The sequence below is a fragment of the Pan troglodytes genome, chromosome 3, assembly GCF_028858775.2.
Source record: "Pan troglodytes isolate AG18354 chromosome 3, NHGRI_mPanTro3-v2.0_pri, whole genome shotgun sequence".
NCBI lineage: Eukaryota > Metazoa > Chordata > Mammalia > Primates > Hominidae > Pan > Pan troglodytes.
In genome coordinates, this window is record NC_072401.2 from 64,565,437 (window position 1) to 64,578,709 (window position 13,273).

Genomic DNA, 13,273 nt, shown 5'->3' on the forward strand with positions numbered 1-13,273 from the left:
AAAACCCTAGAAGAAAACCTAGGCATTACCATTCAGGACATAGGCATGGGCAAGGACTTCACGTCTAAAACACCAAAAGCAATGGCAACAAAAGCCAAAATTGACAAATGGGATCTAATTAAACTAAAGAGCTTCTGCACAGCAAAAGAAACTACCATCAGAGTGAACAGGCAGCCTACAAAATGGGAGAAAATTTTCACAACCTACTCATCTGACAAAGGGCTAATATCCAGAATCTATAATGAACTCAAGCAAATTTACAAGAAAAAAACAAACAACCCCATCAAAAAGTGGGCAAAGGATATGAACAGACACTTCTCAAAAGAAGACATTTATGCAGCCAAAAGACACATGAAAAAATACTCATCATCACTGGCCATCAGAGAAAAGCAAATCAAAACCTCAATGAGATACCATCTCACACCAGTTAGAATGGCAATCATTGAAAAGTCAGGAAACAACAGGTGCTGGAGAGGATGTGGAGAAATAGGAACACTTTTACACTGTTTGGGGGACTGTAAACTAGTTCAACCATTGTGGAAGTCAGTGTGGCAATTCCTCAGGGATCTAGAACTAGAAATACCATTTGACCCAGCCATCCCATTACTGGGTATATACCCAAAGGACTATAAATCATGCTGCTATAAAGACACATGCACACATATGTTTATTGCGGCACTATTCACAATAGCAAAGACTTGGAACCAACCCAAATGTCCAACAATGATAGACTGGTTTAAGAAAATGTGGCACATATACACCATGGAATACTATGCAGCCATAAAAAAGGATGAGTTCATGTCCTTTGTAGGGACATGGATGAAATTGGAAATCATCACTCTCAGTAAACTATCGCAAGGACAAAAAAACAAACACCTCATGTTCTCACTCATAGATGGGAATTGAACAATGAGAACACATGGACACAGGAAGGGGAACATCACACTCTGGGGACTGTTGTGGGGTGGGGGGAGGGGGGAGGGATAGCATTAGGAGATATACCCAACGCTAAATGACGAGTTAATGGGTGCAGCACACCAGCATGGCACATGTATACATATGTAACTAACCTACACATTGTGCACATGTACCCTAAAACTTAAAGTATAATAATAAAAAAAAAGAATGAGACATACAAAAAAAATGAATTTAGATGGACAAATATGTAATAAACCAGTATTCTACATTTGTATGACTTCCATGCTTTTTGTAATACATGGGAACCTCTTAATGATTTGTTGTGTTGTTGATATCTGACTTTTCCTGACCCAGCCCTGTTCTACCTGTTCCAAACATACATACTGTAGTCTTTTGGATTTACCTCTTCTCTAGTAATTTGGGAAGTAGTGGGCCAGGGTAAGGCTTTTTTTTTAAGGCTTAATGATGTATTACTAATCATTTCAAACCTGTGCTAGTGTATACTGTTGCTTTTCAGCCCCAACAGGGAAAAAGCTACTTTTAAATATAAGTAGATGTGAATTTTACCACCCTGTATCTTTCTGCCTAAGCCTTGGGGCTTCTAAATCTTCATCCAATAAATTGAAATGAGAAGGAACTTCTGTATATCTCAAATATCTGAATGGAGCTTGTACAGTTTAGCCCATTTGTTCCTATCAGTTTCCAAAGCCATGGTGACTGGATCCTGCTCCAGTGTATCCAAGCCTTTGGACAGCGCCCCCAGCTCCAAGGAGGACTCTGAAATAACCCATCTTGGAAGTCTATTAGGGGATCATCTCAGTATAAACCAAATGTCCTAAGGTGAAAATCACTATCAATCCTGCTTCCACTTACTGCCCAACCCCCGCCCCCACTGCATTGTGTCTCCATAGACTCCAAGTGCTCAGATTGCACCTGCACCACTTTAGCTATTTTCCAACATATTCTTAGAGGTTAGATTAATGGCCACATCCTTAGATGAATGCCCTGATTTGCCGACATTACCAAGACGTCTTGCTTCTTCACTTTCCTATAAGTTTCAGCCTTTTTTTTTTTACATTGCAGGTTACAAAGTTGTCAGAGTTAAGTCAATTGCCCTAATTTCTCACTAAGCTGCTATTTTTATTTAGGTATGCATTTCTTAATTCTTATTTTAAATTACAAAGAACATAAAAGACAAAATTCAGAAAGAAAGTTAATCATACCACCAGAAGCAAACAGTATCAATATTTTGCCATATATATTTAAGATATCTTTTGTACAGTTGAATTTTTAATTGGTAGTTTTGCTTTCTATTTTGTTTTTACTTAACAATATAAAATTTATATGAGCAATTAAAAATATTTTAAAAGCAAAAATTTAGTGTCTGTTAGGTATGCTAATGTTTGATCTTTGTCATGAATGTTTTGCTCTCTCTGTGTGTGTATAACTGTTATTGTTTGAGAGAAAGATTTTGTGTGCCTCTGTGTGTGCATGTTTTGTATTTTACTATTTCTGTCATTAATGTCCTTAGAACACATTCATAAAATTCAAAGTAAGGTTCAATGCATGTGAATATTTTTAAGATTGTTTGTACATATTGACAAATGGCCCTTCTGAACTACTGTACCAATTAGCATTCCCCTCAATGGTACATGATATTGGTAGTTCACAACCTAGAACATCGTTGCTTATTTAATAGGAGAAAAATAGCTGTGCATTTATAATTAAATTTATTTTTATTTTTAGATTTAATGAGATCATTCACTTATAAGCAAAAAGTATAGTCATTAGCTGTTTTAACATCTGTTTTGTAAATTGCATGAACAGGCTCTTTACCCATTAAAACTAGTGGGATTGTAGCACTTCACAGAGCAGAGCTATATTATTGAAAGTGTCAACTTTTGTGTTTTAGTAATGTTTATTTTGCATGGGATATAAAAAATCTTTAAAATGTTAATTTTGTGTACGTGGGGATTTAAATTGATATTTTCCAAAGACTTATGTGAGTACTCAGCAGTGGTTTTCACTCTCCTCTAAAAATCTTATAGGTTTCTTCATGTAGCATGTACTAAATAAGCAGCTACACGGGTATTATTTTGTCTATGTTGGCTCTGGGCTATGAAAGCCATTCTATTAATCTGTCTGATTTTTATCAGTATTATACAAATATAAATATTATAATATTAAAATATTTTTCAATATTTGGTCAGGTAAATTCCTGTTGGAGATCATATATAGTCACAATTACAAATATTTTATAAAGGTACATTTTTGTGAATATAATCACACACATACATTTATACACAATTCAATGTATAAAGCAATTGTAACCATAATTAATCACAGTTATGTATACAATGTATTAAATATTTCACATTTATCACCAGCACAATATTTAATTTTAAATAATTATGGCAACTATTATAATATGTTATTTTAATGCTACTGATCAACACTAATAAAAAACAGAATGTAGTTGCATGGAATTTGAATAGTGTGATATGAAAATGTGACATTTAGCTTCCTCTTAAGTCATTCTAGAGTATGTTAAATTATCATAATATGTTTATCACAAAATACACACATTCCTTGAGTTTTGGTAATTTCAGTATATTGCCACAATTACTTTTATTATTTGAGAGAGACATAATTAAACGGAAAGCTTAGTCTTTCTGATTTTTCCACCTTAAAAGTTTCATGCTGATAGATGTGATTCAATTTTAGAAAAATACTAGACAGACATAATGGAGGGAGCTAAACAATGTACATATTTGACTTGTTTCTTTTACTTATTTTCTTCTTTTTTTGAACCCACTCATATTTTTAATTGATGTTATTTTTCATTAAATGAGTATTTAAAACAGTACTTTCAAAGCTGTGTTTATAAATGTTATTTATTTGAGCTGACAAAAACAGCATCACTTATTTGCAACTTTATTTGCTTTCAAATTTTCTCTCTCCTTTTCTCAAAATAATTCAAAACCTAAAATAGCTGAGCACAAATAGGTTCATCATGATAATCCTACGTTCTTTTCTAAGAGGCCCCCGAGACAGACGTGTTTCAGCTGTGAAATGACTGGGAGAGGAAGAGCTCAGTGGAAGAAGCTTAGCAAATTTAGGCTTTTAGAAATGGAGGTAATTGATGTTTGCTCAGTGTAGGCATCGTTCTGCAGGAGTAAGAAACATGATTCAGTATGTTGTATATCAACACTATTATTATGCTGGAACAGAAATAAGATGGTCGTTGATTGCAAAGATGAATCCATATATTTTCCCTTTATTGAACTAGTAAAGATTATCTCTTCTGTGGAAATAAGCTGAAATCACCCAGCTGAGAACAAACACAGAGTATTTTTTCCACAGCTTACTACAGAAGAGGATCAGCCAACATCACATGCATTTGGTAGAAACCCAAAGGCAGACAGGATAGGGTAATAATGGGGACAAAGAGAAGGCTTCAGTTAGGCCCAGATTTGGAGGTTGTTGGCATAGTGAAGCTGGAAATGGGCTACCTAAAATCAGAGCATCCTAGGTGATTTGGCTTCCTTTGTTTGATCCTGAATTGGAAATAGGGACCAAAAATTAGGGAAGTTTGCAGTTATTAAGTTCTAACCATTTGGTCTGATTGCTACAAAGGTTATGGTTTGACTTCTTGGACCAGTTGCTATAGATTGTGAGTATTTGGAACAAATTGAGAAGAAATCAGTGTGAGAATAGAAGATAAAATTATCTCTGCTTAAATGAATACAGAAATATTGATAGAGGAGTGGTAGATTTGAACTACACCTTGAGGGTGAAGATAAATTTTACCAGAGATGGTCGAGAGAGTATGATGGAAAAAGGCGCATCGGTATGAGTGCATATGGCATGCCCAGTTTCCTGTGACTCCTTAGCCCAGACTATTTGGCCTTCCACAGCCTCTCCTGTGTCCCTGCACAATCTCATCTTCTATTCCTTCCTGACTCATTAATGGCAGGAACTTTCTCGTATACAAACCGATTTTTGAAAAATAAGGAAGTTAATTTTTACATGCACATCATACACATGCAAGATTTTCTTTTTTAAAAAATTATATTTTTCCAGAACATGATAGTGTTTAATATTGCTTAGTTTTTATTGTGGCTCCAAATGGGAATATGGCTTACGTGATTCATATCATATATATTTTTATGTTATGAATCACTGAGAAGGCATTCAAAAATTTTAAAACCACACCTTCCTTCCTACTTCCCCCCATCCCTTTTCTTACTTTTAAACAAATATTAGAAGAAGAGATGTCCAAGTGTCTGAGTCACTGATTTATAATAAGTTGGTAGGAAGATACCATTACTCCTTCAGACTGGCAGATATTATGACCAGGGCATTATTGAAGTCTTCTAAAATAGGATATGCGCTCTAGAGTGAGCTCAATAAAATCCATCATCCCAAAATATCAGAGGGAACTCCACAATAGTCATAGTTCCATGCTGGGTTTTTTTCCCTATAATGTTCTTGCCAAAGATAAAAATAGTGTTTCTTAATATTTCTTTTCTTGCTTTGTTTTTACTGGTAGCAGTGAAAGTGATAATGGTGGTAGCAGTGGTGATTGTGATTTTGTTCTTCAAGAAATACAGGGAAGATTTTTAGGAGTGGACATAACTCTTTCTAACCTGTTATTGTTGCCACTAATATCATGTCCAGGCCTTTCATAATTATTGGAAATATTAATTGGGAGAGCAAAGAAGAAACTACATCTGACTTTAATTTTCTTAATGGAATTGGACCTGATTAATGTATGTGTGTGTGTGTGTATATATCATATATGCATCATGATGTATATATGATATATATACCATATATATGATGTATATACATCATTATTGAAGTCTTCTTCATATCATATATATGATATATATGTTTTCAATACTTTATATGCATAAGATTTTTACATATAAATTTTGAACATAATTTACATACATATAATGTATATATAAATTATGTTTAATTATATATAATTTCTCTCTATATATACATACTTACCAAAGAACATATTATTTATAAGCACCTCCAGGCGCTTTTGAAGTTTCTACTTACATGTAGGCTATTAATATGCTAATTACAAGCCTTTCCCTTGTATTCATTAAGTAAATTCCCAAAGAACTATTATAATACACATCAATTCAATACAATACGTGTTTATTGAGTGTCTCTTGGATCAGTGTTTCTCAACCTGGAGAAAATTTAGAATCAACTTACAGATTTTGAAAAATAATGATGTTTGAGTTCCACAATCAAGATGTTCTGATGTAATTATTGTAAAGTAAGGCCTGGACTTTTGTTTTTAAGCTTCCTTGTTGATTCTAATCTGTAGCCAGGTTTGGAACCACTGTGTTACACACGAGTAGAGAACTGTTGTTATGTAATTTCTTCATTCTTAAAGAATAGCATATAGATTCTCAGTAAATGTTTACTAATAATGAGAATGACTGTATCTTCTACTGCAGCAAAAAGTTTACGAAAGGTGGTTAATATTTGATAAAATTTATTTTGAGTTCAAATATATATTGGAATAAGCAACTTGTATCTAACACATTTAATAACATTTGCTAATTGAATCAATTCCTTTACCCGTGGCATTCGTGGAGGAAGAACTTAATGTTTTATAATGATCTCTGGCCCATTAGAATAATGAAATGAAGTAAAAACAGAGTCATTATTAAAGTATAGCTTGAAAAAAAAAATTGACGTGTTTTCTAAATATGTCTCACCTCAAGTTTTTTTCTGCTTTCATTTAGTTTGATATTTCTAGGTCCTAATAGTTTTTTTTAGAGTAAGAAATAAGGAGAGTGTCTGATTACAATGTTAATGTGAATTAATTTTTGTTTGTGTTTTTGACTTTTTCCTTAAGATGAATGGCCGCACAGAGACACTTAGATTTGTACAATTTGGGGGATTTTTCAAAGAAATTCATGTTAAGGGCATAATTTATTTAATGTGCACCTCAGTCATTTATATGATTTCATCTCTATTTAAAACATGCATTTAAATAATGTGGTAGAGTTTGGGTCACCAAGTATTTTTAAGGTGTTGATATTTTAATGTTGAAGGTGCTTGCCTCTTTGATTCCTAGTGAGGGCTCTCTTACCACCTTGCAGAAGGTTGCCTTCTTGCTGTGTCTTTATATGGAGGGAAGGGGCAAGGGAATTCCCTCAAACCTGTTTGATAGAAAACTGACCTCATTCAAGAGGGCTGGGCACTTATGATCTTATCAACTTCCAAATACCCTACCTCCTAAAATCATCACTTTTGAGGTCAAGACTTCAACATACAAATTTGGTAGAAACACATTTAGTACTATGCAGTTTTGCATCCTGAAATATTTTAAGAAATGTATAAAACTATTAACATTGTAGTGTTAATTACAAGTGAACAATTTATTCAGTGTTATTTGGTTAATATTAGCTATGTGTTTAAATTATTTTTAATCATTTAAAAACTCATGGCCTTTAATGAAATATATTGCAATAAGTATCATTATTGGATTTGTTTAATTTTTTTTGAAATTATAAAGTACAACTTTTAAAAAATGAAATCAGGGTGAACTAAAAATTTTTCCATAATGCAATTAATGTAACATTTCAGCACAATGTCTCTTACACATTTGACATATGCCTATGCCATCATTTTACTTTTCTTCACACTGATTTTTACCTAATTTTAAAAAATTTAATATTATACCATATTTACATTAATTGCTTCATAGACTCCACATATATACTTTGGTTTACTGAACAAATATTTTATCATTTAGTTGCTTTAAAAGCTATGCTCAGCGTTATGTATATTACAAATAATATACATGATAATAATATAGCTCACTCTTTGCCCTAAGACTGTCTTATTATAGTAATATCACTTAAAAACTTTCTAAGTGCTGACTGTGAGCCCCAAACAGTACAGAGAGCTTGACATATATGATCAAACTCATTCTTCAAAGCAACCCTGTGTGGTGCAGGTTTTATTATCTCATTTCATCAGTGACTAGATTATCCAAAGCTATGCATCTAGTAATGGATATATTCAAGACTGCTTCTAGTTTGACTACAAACCCCATGATCTAACCATTTTGTGAAACAATAGGGCCAAAGCATGAGAACATTTTATTGCTTTTTGATAGGTTTAGAATATTGTTTTCTAAAGGATTGGTGCCACTTTTCAGTGTCACTTGACACAGATAAGAACACTAGCTCCATTCTGTTTTCTCTAGCACTGAATATCATCGTTTGTTGTTAATTTAATTTAAAATAGGAAAATGATGCAGCCTTTTAGTTTTCTTCCTTTGTTACAAGTAAAATAAAAATATTTTCTATGTAATTCAAGTGCTTCTTTTGTGAAATTACTCTTCTTGCTTTTTTCTCATTTACCTGTTGACATCTTAGTGTTTTTCTTATCCAATTCTATGATCTCTTGTTTAAGAATTTAAGTCATAATTTATCCATAGCCTGCAGTCTTGCTTCTCTGTTCTAGTATCTGAGAATTCCTTCCCTAGATGAATAATCACCTTGCTTCCATAGGAGGGAGGTTATCATACTTACATAGACACACTTCATACCTATATTGATCAACTCTGTGTAAGAGCTGGCTAAAGTAATTTTATTTGAGTCTTCTTTGGGTCTGAAAAGATTATGCTATCATATTTTAATCTGCTGAAGGACAAATGGAAATATCTTGTTAAAACGAAGATCAACAGTTTTTTATTCTAAGCCAAAAGGAGCTAAGCTATTTTAAACTTGGATTAAAACAATCTTGTTATAGCTGCATGCAGTTATGTACAGTGTTCTAGGTACTAAACACTGATGGGAATACAGATGTAGACTGTGTTGAATCAGAGCTCACAGATAAGATTGCTTGCTATTTCTAGCACATTTTGGTTTCTATTTCTAAATCATCTCTGAGCTTCTAAGCATTAACCTGTACTTATCTGCGTATTTATTGGTTGAGGGAAAAATATGTTTTTTATACCATCTGATGTCAAGCTGTTACTGTGAAAGCGTCTTCAGAAATTATTTTAAAAGGTTATTAGGGGGCCATTATTAAACTTCAGATGTTCATAGAAAAGTAACTTCAGTCTTAGTTTTCTTAATAACTTATTAATGCACAGTATTATCTAATCACCAAATCCTTAGAAAACGTATTTCGTGGAAATGATTTTTTAAATTACATTGGCCATTAGGTATTCATATTAGTTAATCTGAATGTAATGTTTATTTAGTTCTATTATGGATAAAAATATTTAGTCTAGTAAGGCCATATCAATTATGAAAAATATAAATTACTCTGAGATAATGAGAATCTATTCTGTCACATCGATTATGATAAAATTAAGAGTAATAGCTAACACTTTTCCTCCAAAATATTTGATATGCCAGACACTGATCAAAGTAAAATATATGTATTCTCTCACTTTATTTTCACAAAACCTATGAGAAAACATCTATTTTTATCACTATTTTATAGCTGTCAACCTAAATAAGAAAGGTTAACCAAATTATCTAAAGCAATTTTTGTGTCATCTTAAAACAAATACAATAAAATAGAAGTATAAATATTTAATTTAATATGGTTCTAGGTTTTTAAATCAAATTTTATTGAAATTATAAAGTAGAATTCTAATGATATGTAACTTGGTTTAGATTCTTGGATTTGGTGTTATAGTGAATTCTGTGTGAGTGTGTGTGTGTGTGTGCATACTTATTCATAAGACACAAAGCTTATTTTTTCAATTAAGATAACTTTATAAAATGTTATTATTTTTAGAATTGTTTATGTGTTTCTTGACACATTTATTTCACTGACCAAGTGTTAGACAAATTTTATGAGATAATAGCCAATCACGATGCAGTTATTGTTTTCCCATGCACAATTCTATATGAATTTATAAACTGTGCACACTTTCAACTAGAAGTATATTTGTATTTTATTAGGAAATGACATCTTTTTTTCCTCATTAACAAACAATTGGATACATTTGTTAACAACCAATAATTGTTCATTTTTTTGTTGGGTTGAAACTGCTGTTTGAAATGAACCCATATATGCAGGCTTTCTACATTAGTAGATATCAGTAAATTGAGGTAATTTTATTGTTAGTTAATACCAATTATGGTAAAACATTGACTGCTTACAAGTGTCATTCATTGAGTTTAAACCATGCAAAAAAAATAAAAATAAAGAAAGAAAGAAAACAAGCAAACAAGAGAAGTCATTCTCATCTCAGAAAACTAGCAGTCTAACAAAGGAGGGCAAACGGTTTTTAAAGGGCCAGATATTTGATTTAGGCTTTATAAGACATACATTCTCTGCCCCAACTCCTCAACTCTGCCACAGCAGCACTAAAGAAGCCATAAACAACAAGCAGTGAGTGTTCCAATAAAATTGTACTTACAAAAACAAGTAGTGAACTGGATTTGGCCCTTGCTCTGTAGTTTGCCAACCCCTAATCTGAGTGCTGCAGCGAGGCAGAAGTGGTAGGAAAGTTAACTTATATAAAATTTTAGTAATTGTTGGAGACATTAATGCAACAGGTGTTATTTTAAAGGAGTATATCAAGATCTGCCAAAATACTTTACAGATGTATTAACTACTCTTTGATTGTTTTAATAACCTGATATACTGTAACTCTGACTCTCAATATCTCTACAGTGAAAATAATGATTTGGCATATTCTTTAAAATATATTATAATAAATAGACAAATTGGTAATAAATGTTACGTAGCAATTTTTTATTAGAATTTCATTTTAGTGACAGCAGTCAAATCCTCAGACATTTAGTAGTACTACAAATTAAAATATTGTCAGTGCTACAAAAGAAAATATATAAAAATTGTCTACTTTTTCTTTGAAAAGATCCATTGGAATTTTATTTGGAAATAATCATCTATCTTCATTAGTGTTTGCAAATTTATTGGAAGTTTATGTTTTGTTTACTTTTTTTGATATAAAATAGAATAGATACATTTCTAGAAATGAAAGTTCAAAACAGATTTTAAATGAAAGCCTGGACCTGCTGGTATATCGTATCTCTACTGAGCTCACATTATAGTTCTGTTGAGATCACTGTGAATGCTACTCATTTAAAAAATACATAGAATTGAATGCATTGAAGCACTAAATAACTTATGTCTTTTATTCTGCCACCAGTTTACATGTTTTCTATCAATAAAGTGCATTTTATAAAATAGTTTACTTTGTATTTCCTGGATTTATTACTATGAATATGTGGAAAAATTAAAAGAATCTTGAGTGTTGCAATATCTGGAAAAATGCATGTATTCTGTATAGTTTGCTTTTTTATATAGCAACTGCTCTGAAAATATATATTTGGAGATACTGTTTTTAAATCTGGAAATGTAAAATTAAATTGGTAGGCTTCAATAAATGATCTGGGGAGTTATGTATGCCTAACATTTTCAATAGGCTATGATAAGTAATACCACAGGCATAAGAAATTAGTGGGTCGCATGAGAAAGTCTTTATACTCTTTCCAAGGTTGTAGGCTATGTGCAAAACATGTATTTAAAGGGCTATTTAGGATTTCTTCCGATGTAAATTTTGAGGGAATTTCTGAGGAGAGATACATTAGAACGGGCTTACATCTTTATTTATATGTCTATATGAATTGCATACAATTAATTCAAATATATTGGCTCATGACATTTCCTACTGGATAACCACTTTAAGCAAAATAAAAATAACAATTTACTACAACTCTGTATTTCTTAAATCCATAAAATGCTTCTTAATTTGAAAGGCACTGTGGAAAAAAATTAATTGTATGCATTTAGAGGTTTTTGATTTTGAAAAGGAAAGCAGACACCTGAGTAAATTCATAGTGTCTTTATGCTATATTTGAGGGAGTGGGATCTCTTCCTTATCTTGGGCTCTCTTGTTTGCTTTTCAGTTGCTGCGAATGTGGCTGTGGGAGGGCTTCTTCCCTGTGCGCTGTTGCCCATCCAAGCCTAATATGGTTAGTGTTCCCTCCCACTTTCACTCCTATGTGATGTCCACCTATATGTATTACCGTCGGCATTCCTTTTCTTTCTCCATTTGTGTACATTTGAGTAGAATAAAACTGGCTCACCAAAGTGAATCCTAACAAGTGATTTCACAATGGATTATTTCAAATAAATATTATACATATGGCACATCATCCCTATGTCAAGCATTCATACGTCTCTTCTGAGGCTTTTACTGTGGTCCTGATTTAAACTAGGGAGTTATGAGATTATAGTTATATGTTCTACCTTTAACATGTCACCGTTTTTATTGTTCCATGAAGTAAAAATCATGTCACACGTGGAAGTAGAATGCTACTTCTGTCAAGGCAAAATCACCTTTTGTTTCCCAAAACCATGGAATGACCACAATATAACTTGGATCTTCTATTGTCATATCATTGTGAATACACGTGGCACTGGAAAACAAAGCCACATGTAATTTCAAATGGTTTACCTAATTTCATTAAGCTTGAATTATTACAGATATTAGAAGTGATATTCTCACTTTGATGCCAATGAAGGAGAAAATATGCACATTTTTCAGTTAGTGTCCAAATGGCATACTCTTAATTATTTATAAATACAAATCCTAAATATACATCTGGGGTTACGATTATTCACAGATGTATTGGAACTCCTACACAATGGGAGCTACTTTGTGAAAAGTGAAATACTCCAGATAATTTCTTTCTAGACTAAATAGCCTAAATCCTTGCACTATTGTACCCAGTGTCATTTGTAGTCAGAATTTGCCAAGAAAAGATTTATAATGCATGTTAGAGAACTATAGAGTTTCCTACGGGCTTTTTAAATTGTTAGATGTATTCTCTAGGTGTAAAGTAATTTTTGTTGCTTAAAAAATCATGTGTGAATGAGTGTATACAGATGTGCAAATGTGAGAAGTTGTGGAATGGATGCCAATGATCTGAGAAGAAGAGAGACTGAACAAACACAGGATGATGTAATTTAGAAATATTTTGTCAATTTCTTAAAAATTTTGAATTTGGAGAAAGTTTTAAAGTTTAATATGAAGGTAAAGATTTGTTCCAAATAACTTACATGGGAAATTCTTATGAGCATGGGGCTTCAGTGTCAAACTAAATACAAACTAAAATCTGGTAAAAGCTATAGTATAAAGTTTGGCTTTACAGTGTGTGTGTGTGTGTGTGTGTACGTGTGTGTGTTTCTGTGCTATGAAAAACTAAAAATGGTCATTGAATTGTCTATTCTACTTTAGTGTCAATTATAGTTTTTAACATAGATAAATTATCTCTGAAGCAGAATAAGCAGAATCTACAACTTAGAAAAGAACATTGAT

At 32.3% G+C, this 13,273-nt stretch overlaps 1 protein-coding gene across 10 annotated transcripts in view; it reads left to right on the plus strand.

Annotated features, from left to right (window-relative positions):
- Nucleotides 1-13,273, plus strand: part of EPHA5 (EPH receptor A5) — a 352,552-nt gene that overhangs the window by 282,423 nt on the left and 56,856 nt on the right. For 8 of the 10 annotated variants that reach the window (XM_001165182.6, XM_009447819.5, XM_063809606.1 and 5 more), the window contains one exon: nucleotides 11,859-11,924. The exons of the other annotated variants lie outside the window; for them this stretch is intronic. In XM_001165182.6, coding sequence (XP_001165182.1) covers nucleotides 11,859-11,924 — 66 coding nt within the window. The remainder of the gene's footprint in view (nucleotides 1-11,858; nucleotides 11,925-13,273) is intronic. 10 annotated transcript variants of the gene reach the window in all.